At 39.2% G+C, this 14,396-nt stretch overlaps 1 protein-coding gene across 1 annotated transcript in view; it reads right to left on the reverse strand.

Annotated features, from left to right (window-relative positions):
* LOC126356130 (testis-expressed protein 47-like) overlaps positions 1-14,396 on the reverse strand; it is a 180,053-nt gene that overhangs the window by 3,781 nt on the left and 161,876 nt on the right. Inside the window, exon 5 of the mRNA XM_050006837.1 lies at positions 13,277-13,436. Within this exon, the coding sequence (XP_049862794.1) occupies positions 13,277-13,436 (160 nt within the window). The remainder of the gene's footprint in view (positions 1-13,276; positions 13,437-14,396) is intronic.

Genomic DNA, 14,396 nt, shown 5'->3' on the forward strand with positions numbered 1-14,396 from the left:
TACAGTATCCCTGATTCTATTCAGTCTGTACACAGAGCAAGCATTAATGGAAACCAAAGAAAAATTTGGATAAGAAATTAAAGTTTCAGGAGAGGAAATAAAAGCTTTGGTTTGCTGGTGACATTGTAATTCTGTCAGGCACAATAAAGGACCTGGGAGAGCAGGAGAATGGACTGGACAGTGTCTTGAAAGGTAGATATAAGACAAACATCAGCAAAAGTAAAACAAAGGTAACGAAATGTAGATGCAATAAAATAGGTGATGCAGAGATTAGACTAAGAAATGAGACCGAGGTAGCCAACTGTTTTTGGAGTGCACACAAGGGTTCTTTTGGATTAGGCAGCTCTCCATCCAGTCAAGATAGTGCGAGGCACTCACAACATTGTGCCAGAGTTTGATGCACTCCCAGAGAAGCAGTGAATCTCACATAATACTAGGTACGGAGAGCTATTGAAAGTGGAAATTGATAGCAGTGAGATTTTTGGGGAAAATTTAAATGTTTATTGAAAGGATAGGCTAATAGGACTTGGAGGTGGTGTATTAGTCACAATAGACAAAAAACTGAAACCCACTGAGATAGAAACTGAATATGCACGTGAGATTGTTTCGGTAAGATTCAGCATCAGCAGTGGGCATAAAGTGGTAATTAAATTCTTCTATCGCCCACCAAGCATACACCCTGGTGCAACCAACATTTTTACAGAAACCTTCAGTTTGCTTGTATGTAAGTTCCTCAAACACAGCGTAATCATTGATGAAGACTTCAATCATCTAAAAATCAGTTGGAAAAATTATAGTTTTGTTAATAATGAGTATTACAAGACACCTTATGAAACATTACTATATGCCTTCTCTGAAAACCACCAAGAACATAATCCCACTCAAGATGGAAATATATCATACCTAATGGCAACAAAGAGACTTGAGCCTTTTAAGGAGTCCACATAGAAATTGGTGTCAGTAACCATGACATGGTTACTTAAACAGGTATATGTTCTGTAAACTAGATAAAAAAGCAGTAATGTTACATCTCAGTGAGGATCTTAAAACTTTCAGCACAGGGCAGGAGCATGTACAGCAACTATGGCTCAAGTTTAACACAATAGATGATCGTGCACTGTATAGATATATACCCAGTGGAACAGTTCATAATGGGAGGGGACCTCAATGGTATACAGTCATTGTAAAGAAACTTCAATAGAAACAGAGACTCTTACACAACAGGTATAAAACAAAGCATAGGGCTCTCAAAAGAGAGATGCTGAATGAAACACATTTGGCAGTCAGGAGAGCAATGCTAGAAGATTTCAGTGACTGCAATAGCAGAATACTGTCAAATGATCTTATACAAAACCCAAACAAAAACCTGGTCATATGTACAGCTGCTTGTGGCACCAAAGTGTCCAGTCACTCACAAACGAGACACGAACTGAAATTGAGGGTAGCAAAGCAAAAGCTGAAATGCTTAACTCTGTTTTCAAATGTTCCTTTACAAAGCAAAACCCAGGAGAAATGCCCCAGTTTAATCTTAATACCACTGAAAAGATATGTGATATAAGTGTCACTATCAGCTGTGTTGACAAACAGCTGAAATGGTTAAAATTGAACATATCTCCAGAGCCTGATGGAATCTCTATCAGTTATTTAGTGAATGTATGGCTGATTTAGCTCCTCTTCTAACTATAATCTATTGTAGATCCCTCAAACAAAAAAGCAGTGCCCAGTAGTTAGAAGAAGAAACTGGACCCACTCTTTTACAAGATCGATAGTGGAAATGATCCATAAAACTACCGCTCAATATCCTCGGCATTGATTTCTTGTAGAATATTAAAATGTATTCTGAGTGCAAACAAAATGAAGTACCTCAAACAGAATGGCCTCTTACATGCCAAGCACTATAGGTTCCGAACACATCGATCATGTAATCAGGGCAGTCAGGTAGATGCAGTATTTCTTGATTTCTTAAAAGCATTTGACAGTACCACAGCTACACTTATTATCAAAAGTACGATTTTATGGAGTATCAAGTGAAATTTGTGACTGGATTGAGGACTTTTTGGTAGGGAGGACACAGCATGTTGTCTTGGATGGAGAGTCATCTTCACATGTAGAAGTAACTTCAGGTGTGCCCTAGGAACTGTGGTGGGACCTTTGCTCTTCATGTTGTATATTAATGACCTTCCAGACAATATTAATAGTAACCTCAGGATTCTTGCAAATGTTGCAGTTGTCAATAATGAAGTACTATCTGAAAGAAGCAGCATAAATATTTGATCAGATCTTGATAAGATTTCAAAGTGGTGCAAACATTGGCAACTTGCTTTAAATGTTCAGAAATGTAAAATTGTGCACTTGACAAAATGAAAAAAAAGTAGTGTCCTATGACTATAATATCAATGAGTCACAGTTGGAAATGCCCCACTCACACAAATAGGATGTAACACTTTGTAGGAATATGAAATGGAATGATCATGTAGGCACAATCATGGGCTAAGCAGGTGATGGACTTTGGTTTATTAGTAGAGTACTGAGGAAGTGCAATGAGTCTACAAAGGAGATTGCTTGCAAAACACCCATGTGACCCATTCTAGACTATTGCTCAAGTGCATAGTACCTGTGCCTAACAGGGGATATTGAATATATACAGAGAACAGTAACACAAATTGTCACAAAGGTTTGTTTGGCCTGTTAGAAAGTGTCAAAGTAACTTATTTGGCAGGCTCTGGAACATAGACGTTAACTATCTCTAGAATGCCTGCTTATTAAGTTTCAAGAACTGGTTTTAAAGTATGACTCTAGGAATATACTACAACCCCCTTCGGATCACTCACGTAGGAATCATGAGGACAAGATCAGATTAATTGCAGTATGCACAGAAACATTTAAACAATCATTCTTTCCATACTTCACACGTGAAAAGAATGAGAAGAAACTGTAATAACTGTTACAATTGAATGTATGCTCTGCCATGTACTCACAGTGCTTTGGATAGTATAGATGCACATGTAGGTGTAAAAGTAATATATGGGTTTTGTTAACTGAGCAGCAAAATAATTGATGATAGCTGAGGTAGAGAGGATATAAAATGTAGACTTGCGATGGCAAGAAAAGCATTTCCAAAGAAGAGAAATTTGTTAACACTGAATACAGATTTAAGTGCTAGGAATTCTTTTCTGATGGTATTTGCCTTGAGCAGAGCCTTTTATGAAGGTGCAATGTGGACAATAAACACCTCAGGCAAGAAGGGAAAAGAAATTTTGAAATGTGTTACTACACAGGAATGCTGAAGATCAGATGAATATATCATGTAATCAATGAGGAAGAACTGAATAAAATTGGGCAGAAAAGAAATTTGTGGCATAACTTGACTAAAAGAAGGCAACAGTGATAGGACACTCTCTGTGACATCAAGGCATTACCACTTTAGTACTGGAGGCATAATGTGACTAAAAGAAGGGATCATTGATAGGACACTCTCTGAGACATCAAGGGATCACGATTTTAATATTGGAGGGAAGTGTAGTGGAAAAAAACATTAAAGGGAGACCAACAAATGAATACAGTAAGCAGATTCAAAAGGATGTAGGTTGCACCAGTTATTTGGAGATAAAGAGGTTTGCACACAGAATAGTAGCCTGGAGAATTGCATCAAACCTGTTTTCAGACTTAAGACCACCACCGCCACAACAACAACAACAACAACAATAACAACAAATTACTGATAGATAAAAGTGTTAGCTGCAAAAACAGGTAACCCGATATTAATTGTCTCGTTATGAATTGTACTGTGTTTATCAATATTTAATGATTAATAAAGACAACAACAAATAGACTGCTAAACAAGTACACTTTCAGTCAAAAGGCCTTTCTCTGAAGTAGACAACACACACACACACACACACACACACAAATGCAACTTACACCACATATGACCACTATCTCTGGCTGCCAAGGCCAGAAGACTTTTTGGCCAAAAGGTTACTTCTTTAGCAGTCTTTTTGTTGTGCTGTCTGTGACTCAACATCTGCATTATATAGTGAGTAGTAATCTAGTCTTTTCATACTACTGTCATTTTTTAAAAATTTATTATTTTATCCCTCTTGTCCCATATGAAAGAAGGGTGGGCAAATGGTGCAATATTGCCACTCCTCAACCAAGAGCTTTTACAAAAATATTGATGAAGACAATACAAATACATGGAGGAAAAAAAAAGTTTTCAAAATGAAATGAAGAGGTAGTTTTATCATTATACGAAAATTCTTTGTTGGACCAAGAAATTTATCCACAGAAATTGGGTTGGAAGCCACACTGGTTAATAGGAAGGAGGTGGCGTTGGTTCAGGTGTTGGTGAATGTGTGGGAAGAGGACGGATTTGAGGACATTGCTAAACACTTCAATGAAGACAGAAAAAAGGACTATATGTCAGCAATAATATTGATTATTACTCGTACGTGAAAACCGTACATGATGACTGCAGAGGGCACAGGATTACTGACATCAGACTATGGAACAATGGAAACATAATACCTAGTCAAATGAATAGCATTACCTGTTAAACCAGGTCAATGGTTGTCTCTGGATACAACATCGAAGGATAAATGTCCATGTCACAAGGCTAGAACCATGTTACAGTGGTTTCAGGAGCATGATAGTAAAGTCACTTTGTTGTCTTGGCCACCAAATTCACCTAATCTGAACAGAATGGAACATATACAAGAAGGTATTAGGTGACAGCTCTGGGCCCAAAGACCAGCACTCCATTAATTTATGGGAATTTCTTGACTTGTACACAATCACCTGGTGGCATACAGTTCTGGAAAGGTACCAAGAAGTTGTTGAATGCATACCATGCCGTATAGAATCACTGCTGTATTGCATTCAAAAGTGGACCAATGTAGGTGGTCATAATGTTTTGGCTCATAAGTGAATGTGTTTATTTATACTGCCTCTCGGACATTTTATTTCAATGGGCTGATTATGTTTCAGGAGTGAATCAATGTAGTGCAAGGCTGTGGTAAAAAAATAAATGTACTGCAAGGCTATGGCTAATATTCCCAATTATTTGAAAAGATGACTGTAAGATGTTCGTCTATGGACTTGTAATGGAACTGAATAATGGCTCATCTTTTTGCTATTTATTCCACTTGTTGATACATTTAAAGAAATGAATTACTCACACACTCCATAAATGTACTATATGATACAGGGAAGTTAAAAATTGTAATTTTGTGTTTTCTATAGTTTTAATGACATCAATGAAATAGTTTTCTCTACTTACATACAGCATTTGTGTTCAAAACATTATGTAACATGAATAATATTAATTTCATTATATTTCCAAAAAGTTAATTGTATTTCATATGTTGAATTCAATTTGGTTATCCTTCTTTTTAGTTTCATCTGAAGCCATTTACATTAAAACTTTTAAATATAAGCTTTCAAAAAACTTGAAAAAAGATTATCAATAAGGGACACGTTTGCCATGTACAAGAATTTCTTTGATGCATATATTATCTTTGTAATTTTTAGTTGGAAGAAGCCATTGTATGCAGTTGACAGGAAGTGAGAAGTGAAAGTTGACTTTGTTTCATGTACATGTTGCATTGTGCCTGTAATTGTTTATCTGAAGAACAGCCAGCTGGAAAATATGGAATAAGCATGCCAACAGTGAATATGAACAGACACAACTTTTATTACTATTATTTAAACCAAAGAGCAGATGAATCCCATATTGTTCTGCCTCCATTTGGAATCTTAAGTACTTCAAGATTGTTGCATCGACAACATCAAGAAAATGTAAAAAAAATTAAAGAAACACATTAAGTCAAAATAACTACTTTTGGTTTTGCTATTGGAAATGACATATGATTTCTAATGTCAACTCTGTTCTTTAATTGGCTAAGAGGCTGAACAAAATTGACATGGACCAGTTCCTTGTAAAAATGAATTTTGGGAAGACATTTCGATTTTTTATAATAATTAGGAGACACACCAAGAGGGTAAAAAATAAATAAAATAAAAAATAAAAACAATGCACCAAGAAGGAATTATCAAAATGGGACAGAAATCAGTAGCTGTGATCAGAATGAAATATTCACTCTGCAGCAGAGCGTGCACTGATATGAAATTTACTGACAGATGAAGACTGTGTGCTGGACTGAGACTCGAACTTGGGACCTTTGCCTTTCATGGGCAACTGCTCTACCAACTGGGGTACCCAAGCATGACTCACAACCCATCCTCATAGCTTTACTTCTACCAGTACCTCGCCTCAACTTTCCTGGAAAAAAGGATACTGCAGAGACATGACTTAGCCACAGCCTGGGGGATGTTTCCAGAATGAAATTTTCACTCTGCAGTGGTGTGTGCACTGATGTGAACATATCAGTGCACACTCTGCTGCAGATGAACCCTATATCGTTCTGCCTCATTTGGAATCTTAAGTACCACAAGATTGTTGCACCAACAAGATCAAGAAAATGTAAAAAAATTAAAGAAACACATTAAGTCAAAATAACTACTTTTGGTTTTGCTATTGGGAATGACATATGATATCTAATATGTTTGCCACATCAGCGCACACTCCGCTGCAGAGTGAAAATTTCATTCTGGAAACATCCCCCAGGCTGTGGCTAAGCCATGTATACACAATATCCTTTCTCCCAGGAGTGCTAGTTCTGCAAGGTTTGCAGGAGAGCTTCTGTGAAGTTTGAAAGGTAGGAGACGAGATACTGGCAGAAGTAAAGCTGTGAGGTTGGGTTGTGAGTCATGCTTGGGTAGCTCAGTTGGTAGAGCACTTGCCCGCAAAAGGCAAAGGTCCCTAGTTTGAGTCTTGGTCTGGCACACAGTTTTAATCAGCCACTGAGTTTTAGTAGATGTGATGTACATATGTAGGCAAGTAAATGATAACAATAACAGAAAAATTGAATAATTTATTTAAGAGACAGAGCTTCACAAATTGAGCAAGTCAATTATACATTAACCCATCTCTGGCCATTATGCAAGCTGATATTTGGCTTGGCACTAATTAATGGAATTGTTGGATGTCCTTCTAAGGGATATTATTCCAAATTATGTCCAATTGACACAATAGATCATCAGACTCATGAGATGGTTGGACGACCCTGTCAATGTTGCTCCAAATGTCCCCAACTTCAGAGAGATCCTGCAAATTTTATGGCTCTGACAAGCATGAAAACAAGAAGTATAAACTTCCACCATGTGCAGGTGAGCATTATCTTGCTGAAAAGTAAACCCAGGATGGCACACCATGAAGGGTGTAGAATATAGTCAACATACCACTGTTGCTGTAAGGGTGCCACAGTGACAACCAAAGGGGTCCTGCTATGAAAACTCCTCCAGACACATGTCCAGCTAGGAATCTCATTGACTGGAGTAGAACTATCTTCAATGATGAGTTCCAGTTTGAACTGAACCCAGATGACCAATGAAGACATGTCAGGAGAAGTCCCGCACAGTGGTGGAATACCAATCACACTGTCACCCACCATATCCCCAACTAGGAGTGTTGGTCAAGGGTACAATTTCATTTCTTTGATTGTCATCTGCAGTCCAGAGCTCTATTCTATTCTGTGCAAGCTTCTTCATCTCCAAGTAACTACTGCAACCTACATCCTTCCGAATCTGCTTAGTGTATTCATCTCTTGGTCTCCCTCTACGATTTTTACCCTCCACACTGCCCTCCAATGCTAACTTGGTGATCCTTTGATGCCTCAGAACATGTTCTGCCAGACAATCCCTTCTTCTAGTCAAGTTGTGCCACAAATTCATCTTCTCCTCAATTCTATTCAGTACCCCCGGCTGCCGTTGGATAAGCAGCAAGTCGCACTCTTAGCTCACTTATTTGTTTTATACTTTAATTCTTAATTTCTTAGTGTGTTTTTGGGTACTCGCATAATTTAATTCACAAATTTCAGGCATATTATAGTATTTGAGAGTTGTAGCATAGCATTTTAGTACCTGCATAGTGTAAATTCACATAGTTGTCAGTCATCTGTTTGTTTTGAACACTTTGTGAGATGAAAGAGAGGGGAAAAAAAATGTTAGGGATGGATAGGGACTGTGCCTGTTGTGTACAAATTCAGGGGGAATCGGCCACTGTCTGTAAACAGCTGGAAGTTGTGTTGGCCGTGGTTGACAGGCTCCAGGCTGTTGCCCAGGTGCGTGGTGACATTGGGACGCCAGAGGCGAGCGCTTTGGCACCTCTGGAACCTGTAGCATCACCTGGGATCTCTGATGCCACTGCACCCTCAGATTCAGACATCCCTTCCGGTTGACACTTGCCTGATGGTGATTGGTGAACTGTGGCAGGGTCGTGAATCCCTGGACAGAAGGCGAAAGTTGGTGCTGGCTGCAAGGCTGTACCCTTCCATCTCCGTAACAGGATTGAGGTACTGCCCTCTGCTTAAAGTACTTCTGAGCCAGCAAGGGCAGCCTTGCCTGTTGCACCAGTGGCCGGTCTTCCTGAGAGGTGCAGACAAGCACAGAGGGTGGGATTGCTTGTCATTGGGAGCTCCAATGTTAGGCGGATAATGGAGCCCCTTAGGGATATGGCAGCTAATGACGGGAAGGAAGCCAATGTGCACTCTGTGTGCATACTGGGGGAAGTCATCCAAGATGTGGAAAGGGTCCTTCCGGATGCCATGAAGGGTACAGGGTGCAGCTAACTGCAGGTGGTGGCTCATGTCAGCACTAATGATGTGTGTTGCTATGGATCAGAAGAGATTCTTTCTGGTTTCTGGCAGCTGTCTGAGTTGGTGAAGACTGCCAGTCTTGGTAGCGAGGTGAAGGCAGAGCTCACCATCTGCAGCATTGTCAACAGGACTGATTGCAGACCTATGCTACAGAGCCGAGTGGAGGGTCTGAATCACAGGCTCAGACGGTTCTGCGACCATGTAGGCTGCAGATTCCTCGACTTGCGCCATAGCGTGGTGGGGTTTCGGGTTGGTCAGGTGTCCACTACACACAGGAGGCAGCTACATAGGTTGCAGGGGTTGTGTGGCATGGACTGGGCAATTTTTTAGGTTAGACAATCTCAGGAAAGATCAAAAAGGGCTCCAGTCTCAAAGGGTACAGTGCAAAGAAGGGACAAGAATCGACCAAGCAACAGTCGGTATTGTAGTTGTAAATTGCCGTAGCTGTGTTGGAAAAGTACCAGAGCTTCAAGTGCTGATGGAAAGCACTGAAGCTGAAATCGTTATAGGAACAGAATGTTGGCTAAAGCCGGAGATAAATTCTGCCAAAATTTTTTCAGAGGTGCAAACCATGTTCAGGAAGGATGGATTGTGTCTGTTGGTGGTAGTTTATCTTGTAGTGAAGTTGAAATAGATAGTTACTGCAAATTACTACTGGTTGAGGTTATACTCAACAGCCATATCAAAATAATATTTGGCTCCTTCTACTGACCCCCCGACTCAGTTGATATAATAGCTGAAAGGTTCAGAGAAAACTTGAATCTCATTACAAATAAGTAGCCACTCATACAGTTATAACTGGTGGAGACTTCAATCTATCCTTGGTTTGCTGGTAAAAATACATGTTCAATGTTCAAAGCCGGCGGTAGACAAAGAACATCTTCAGAAATTGTACTAAATGCTTTCTCTGAGAATTACTTTGAACAATTAGTTCATGAGCCCACACGAATTGTAAATGGTTACAAAAACACACTTGACCTCTTAACCATAAATAATACCGATCTAATAGATAGTGTCATTACAGATACAGGGATTAGTGAACACAAGGTCACTGAAGTGAGGTTCAAAACCATATCAACCAAAACCACTAAAAATAAATGCAAAATTTATCTATTTAAAACAACAGTTAAAAATGCCTCTTGATGCCTTCCTAAGAGAGAGTCTCCATTCCTTACAAGCTAATTATGTAAGTGTAGACCAGATATGGCTCAAATCTAAAGATACAGTATCGACAGCAACAGATAGATTCATACTGCATAAGTTAATAAGAGACGGGACTGATCCACCACTGTTGAGGAGGTAATGAAAAAACCATGCAAAATTCAGAACAACACAAAATCCCCAAAACCGGCTAAGTTTCACGGAAGCTCAAAATTTAGTGTGGATGTCAATTTGCGACATTGTCTCATAATATGGTGGAAAAGTCAAAGAGATTCTGGTCATATGTAAAGTATACCAGTCGCAAAAAGCAGTCAATACCGTCACTGCACGATGGCGATGGAAATGTTACCGATGATGGTGCCACTAAAGCAGAGTTACTAAGTACGGTTTTCCATAATTCCTTCACGAAAGAAGATGAAGTAATATTCCCAAATTCCAAACCAAAACAGCTGTTAGCATGAGTGACATAAAATTAGATATCTTCAGTGTTGCGAAACAACTCCAGATAGTATATCAATCAGGTTCCTTTCAGAGTATGCAGACACAATAGCGCCTTTCTTAGCAATAATATACAACCACTCACTTGACAGAAGGTCTGTTCCTAAAGACTGGAAAGTAGTGCAGGTCACACCAATATTCAAGAAAGGAACTAGGAGTAACCCATCGAATTACAGACCCGTATCACTGACCTCAATTTGCAGTAGGATTTTGGAGCATATACTGTGCTCGAACATTATGAATCACCTTGAAGAAAATGACTTATTGCTACACAACCAACATGGATTCAGAAAATATCGTTCTTGTGCAACACAGCTAGCTCTTTATTCCCATGAAGTAATGAGTGCTAACCACAAGGGATCTCAGATCAATTCCATATTTCTAGATTTCCAGAAGGCTTTTGATACCATTACTCGCAAGTGATTATTAATCAAATTGCATGCATATGGAGTATCGTCTCAGTTGTGTGACTGGATACGTGATTTCCTCTCAGAGAGATCACAGTTTGTAGTGACAGATGGTAAATCATCAAGCAGAACAGAAGAGATATCTGGCATTCCACAAGGTAGTGCCACAGGCCCTCTGCTATTCCTGATTTACATAAATGATCTAGGTGATAATCTGAACAGCCCTCTTACATTGTTTTCAGATGACGCTGTAATTTACTGTCTAGTAAAATCATCAGATGGTCAATTCCAATTACAAAATGATCCAGAGAGAATTTTGTATGGTGTGAAAAGTGGCAATTGGCACTGAACAAAGAAAAGTGTGAGATCGTCCACATGGGTACTAAAAGAAATCCAATAAATTTTGGGTATACAATAAATCGCACAAATCTAAGGGCTGTCAATTCGACTAAGTACCCAGGAATTACAATTATGACCAACTTAAATTGGAAAGACAACATAGATAATATTGTGGGGAAGGCAAAGCAAAGACTGCACCTTGTTGGCAGAACACTTAGAAGATGCGACAAACCCACTTAAGAGACAGCCTACATTACACTTGTCTGTTCTCTGCTGGAATATTGCTGCATGGTGTGGGATCCTTAACAGGTAGGATTGACAGAGAACATCAAAACAGTGCAAAGAATGGCAGCCCATTTCATGTTATCATGCAATTGGGGTGAGAGTGACACTGGTATGATATGCGACTTGGGGTGGCAGTCACTGAAACAAAATTTACGAAATTTCAATCACCAACTTTCTCTTCTGAATGTGAAAATATTTTGTTGACGCCCATGTACATAGGTAGAAATGGTCATCATAATAAAATAAAAGAAATCAGAGCTCGAATGGAAAGATTTAGGTGTTCCTTTTTCCCATGCGCCATTCGAGAGTAGAAAGGTAGAGAAGTAGTATGAAAATGGTTCGATGAACCCCCTGCCAGGCACTTAAGTGTGAATTGCATCATAACCATGTAGATGTAGACCTCATCATTAGTTATGTGATCTACCCATCTAAACTTCATCATTCTTCTGTAGCGCCACATTTTGAAAACTTCTATTCTCTTCTTGTCCAAACTAGTTGCCGTCCATGTTTCACTCCCATACATGGCTACATTCCATACAAATACTTTCAGAAATGACTTTCTGATACTTAAATCTATACTTGATATTAACAAATTTCTCTTCTTCAGAAACGCTTTTCTTGCTATTGCCCATCTACATTTTATATCCTCTCTACTTCAACCATCATCAGTTATTTGCTGTCAAATATGTTCATTGTGGAGAAGAACTTCATGCCCCTTTGATCAGAAAAGCCATAGACATTCACAAACTTGGCAACAGGTTTAGCAAATGGCTCCTGTATTAACATGCTGCAGTGAAAAACTACTTCAGGTTACAAGGGTAGAATCACAGTGGTAATGACTATGAAAAAGCCTGCACACTTTGGCATGACAGGTACATACAGCCTCTGACTACAGGCTTGATTCCAGTTCACCACCAACAATGAAGGGTGAGCCTTTGACAGTACCAGCCACTTGTGCCGGCAAAATGTCACAAATATAGTGTATGAAATGTCTCTGAAAGATCCGAAGACAAAAGTCCAGAGGCAATATTTCAACAAGTGACCAGGAAAGCCTCAACAGTTTTGCAAAAATAATTTGTTGTACTGCACCCATCCTTTGAAAAGGCTGTAAATGAACATATAACACAATTTACAGAAAAGGCACAACCATTTGTGAGAACACACTGATAATTGCCAAGGAATGAATAAACTTCTTGAAAATTTCTCGGGTATTCAGCCAGGTAGCGTTGTCCAAAAGGTGCGATATTTCGGTAAGCTGACTTCTTGCCATCTTCAGGCGTTCTTGGTGTCTGATTGATCCCTGATGGAAGCTGACTTTATATAATCTCTACCCCTCTCCTGCAGCCTCTGACTGGGTGCTTTCGAGTGGTCTGCAGCTGGTGGTGGGGGATGGGCGGTGCTGGGTGGTGGGGAAAGCGTGGCACCCCGCAACAGATCATGGGCCGCAGTCCTTCCACAGCTATGGCCGCTTGTGGAACTCTGCCGTCAGGGGACATTGCTTCTTCTTCTTCAGGTGTCCTGACAGGAGTGGATTTCCGTGTACACTGTCGTTGTGTTTTAATCATGCTTAAAGCTGGATCTCAGGCTTTGCTTAAATGGAAATCGCTGTCTTTATTTATTAGTTCGTCATGCAGCCAGATCTCCCCTGCCTCTTTGAGAAGACAATCCCAGAAGGTGCTCGACTGCCGTTAACACCTTTGTGCCAACTGAACTACAATGGCACAAAGCTGTTACAGCAATAGAGCACCTTCTGGGACTGTCTCCTCAAAGAGGTAGTGGACATCTGGCAGCATGATGTACTAATAAACTTCTATTGTATACAATTTAAAACAAAGAAATGTGGTGTTAACTTTTTCTGATTGTGGTACTTGCCTGTATCAGGAACAGTACATGGTAAGGTTGCATAATGAGAGATGAGATATTGAGGATCATAAAGCCAAGAGATAGAGAGCAGAAATTCCATAAGTTCCATTTCTGGTAATAAATGTGGAACACGTTCAGACAAATGATCTAAGACGAGTTGCAGTCCACTCTGCAAAACAGAAAGAAACTTATCAACAAGTGAATACTGCAGAAAGATTGTGTAGCAGAGAACATATAACAATTACACACTTGCTGGTGCCAAAAAATCAATTTATTTCGTCTTTTAAAGATAAATGAAATAAAACTATTTAATACTACACAGGTTCACTGACTGTATGATTTGTTTATTTCTCTAAATATACTTTACAGCAGTTAGCTGTGGAAAAAGGAAAATTTACCAGTCATCTAGTGAAATTAATTGATGATTTACATGACAGTACAAGTTTATTACCCAATTTGAGCTGCAGCACTGGTGTGTGTGTGTGTGTTGTGTGTGTGTGTGTGTGTGTGTGTGTGTGTGTGCGTGTGTGTGTGTGTTGCTTGTGTTTATTCTGTAACAGTTAGCTCTGGAGAAGAGTAATGTCTGGAAGTTTAGCAACATTTTTAATTTTGTCTGTTTGCATATCAAATGCTCAATGCCTTAACTATGTGGTTAAGTTGTTACCCTTATTCCTTCCATTACTTGTAGTCCACAATGGGCTTCCCAGTATAATATTAAAATATTGTCACAACCACAATTAAGTCCAAATCCATAGGCAGTGTCATTAATGAAGTACAACACCTAGAACTGAAAGCATGTTTATTACTGACACCAACTTACAGCCAGAACAGAACTGACCTCTTGGATGGACAGTGCTGCTATTGATACAAAAACCAATATTCCAGAATGCTGGTGTTTATACAAGTAACTTCCAGAAATGACATTCACTTAGTAACAAATAATTCTAGTATTTTATCCATCCTCATCATCTATAGCTGAGCTGTATACAATGACATAATAAGCAAAAGGTTGCGTAAAAGAAATTTAATTTCTTTACCAAGTTTTGGGCACTTAGTGCCCTTCTTCAGAAGGCCGTACAGGAAAATACACCACAAATAAGTAGAAGTCAAATAAGAATATTAAAATTAT

Source organism: Schistocerca gregaria, chromosome 3 (genome assembly GCF_023897955.1).
Source record: "Schistocerca gregaria isolate iqSchGreg1 chromosome 3, iqSchGreg1.2, whole genome shotgun sequence".
Taxonomy (NCBI): Eukaryota; Metazoa; Arthropoda; class Insecta; order Orthoptera; family Acrididae; genus Schistocerca; species Schistocerca gregaria.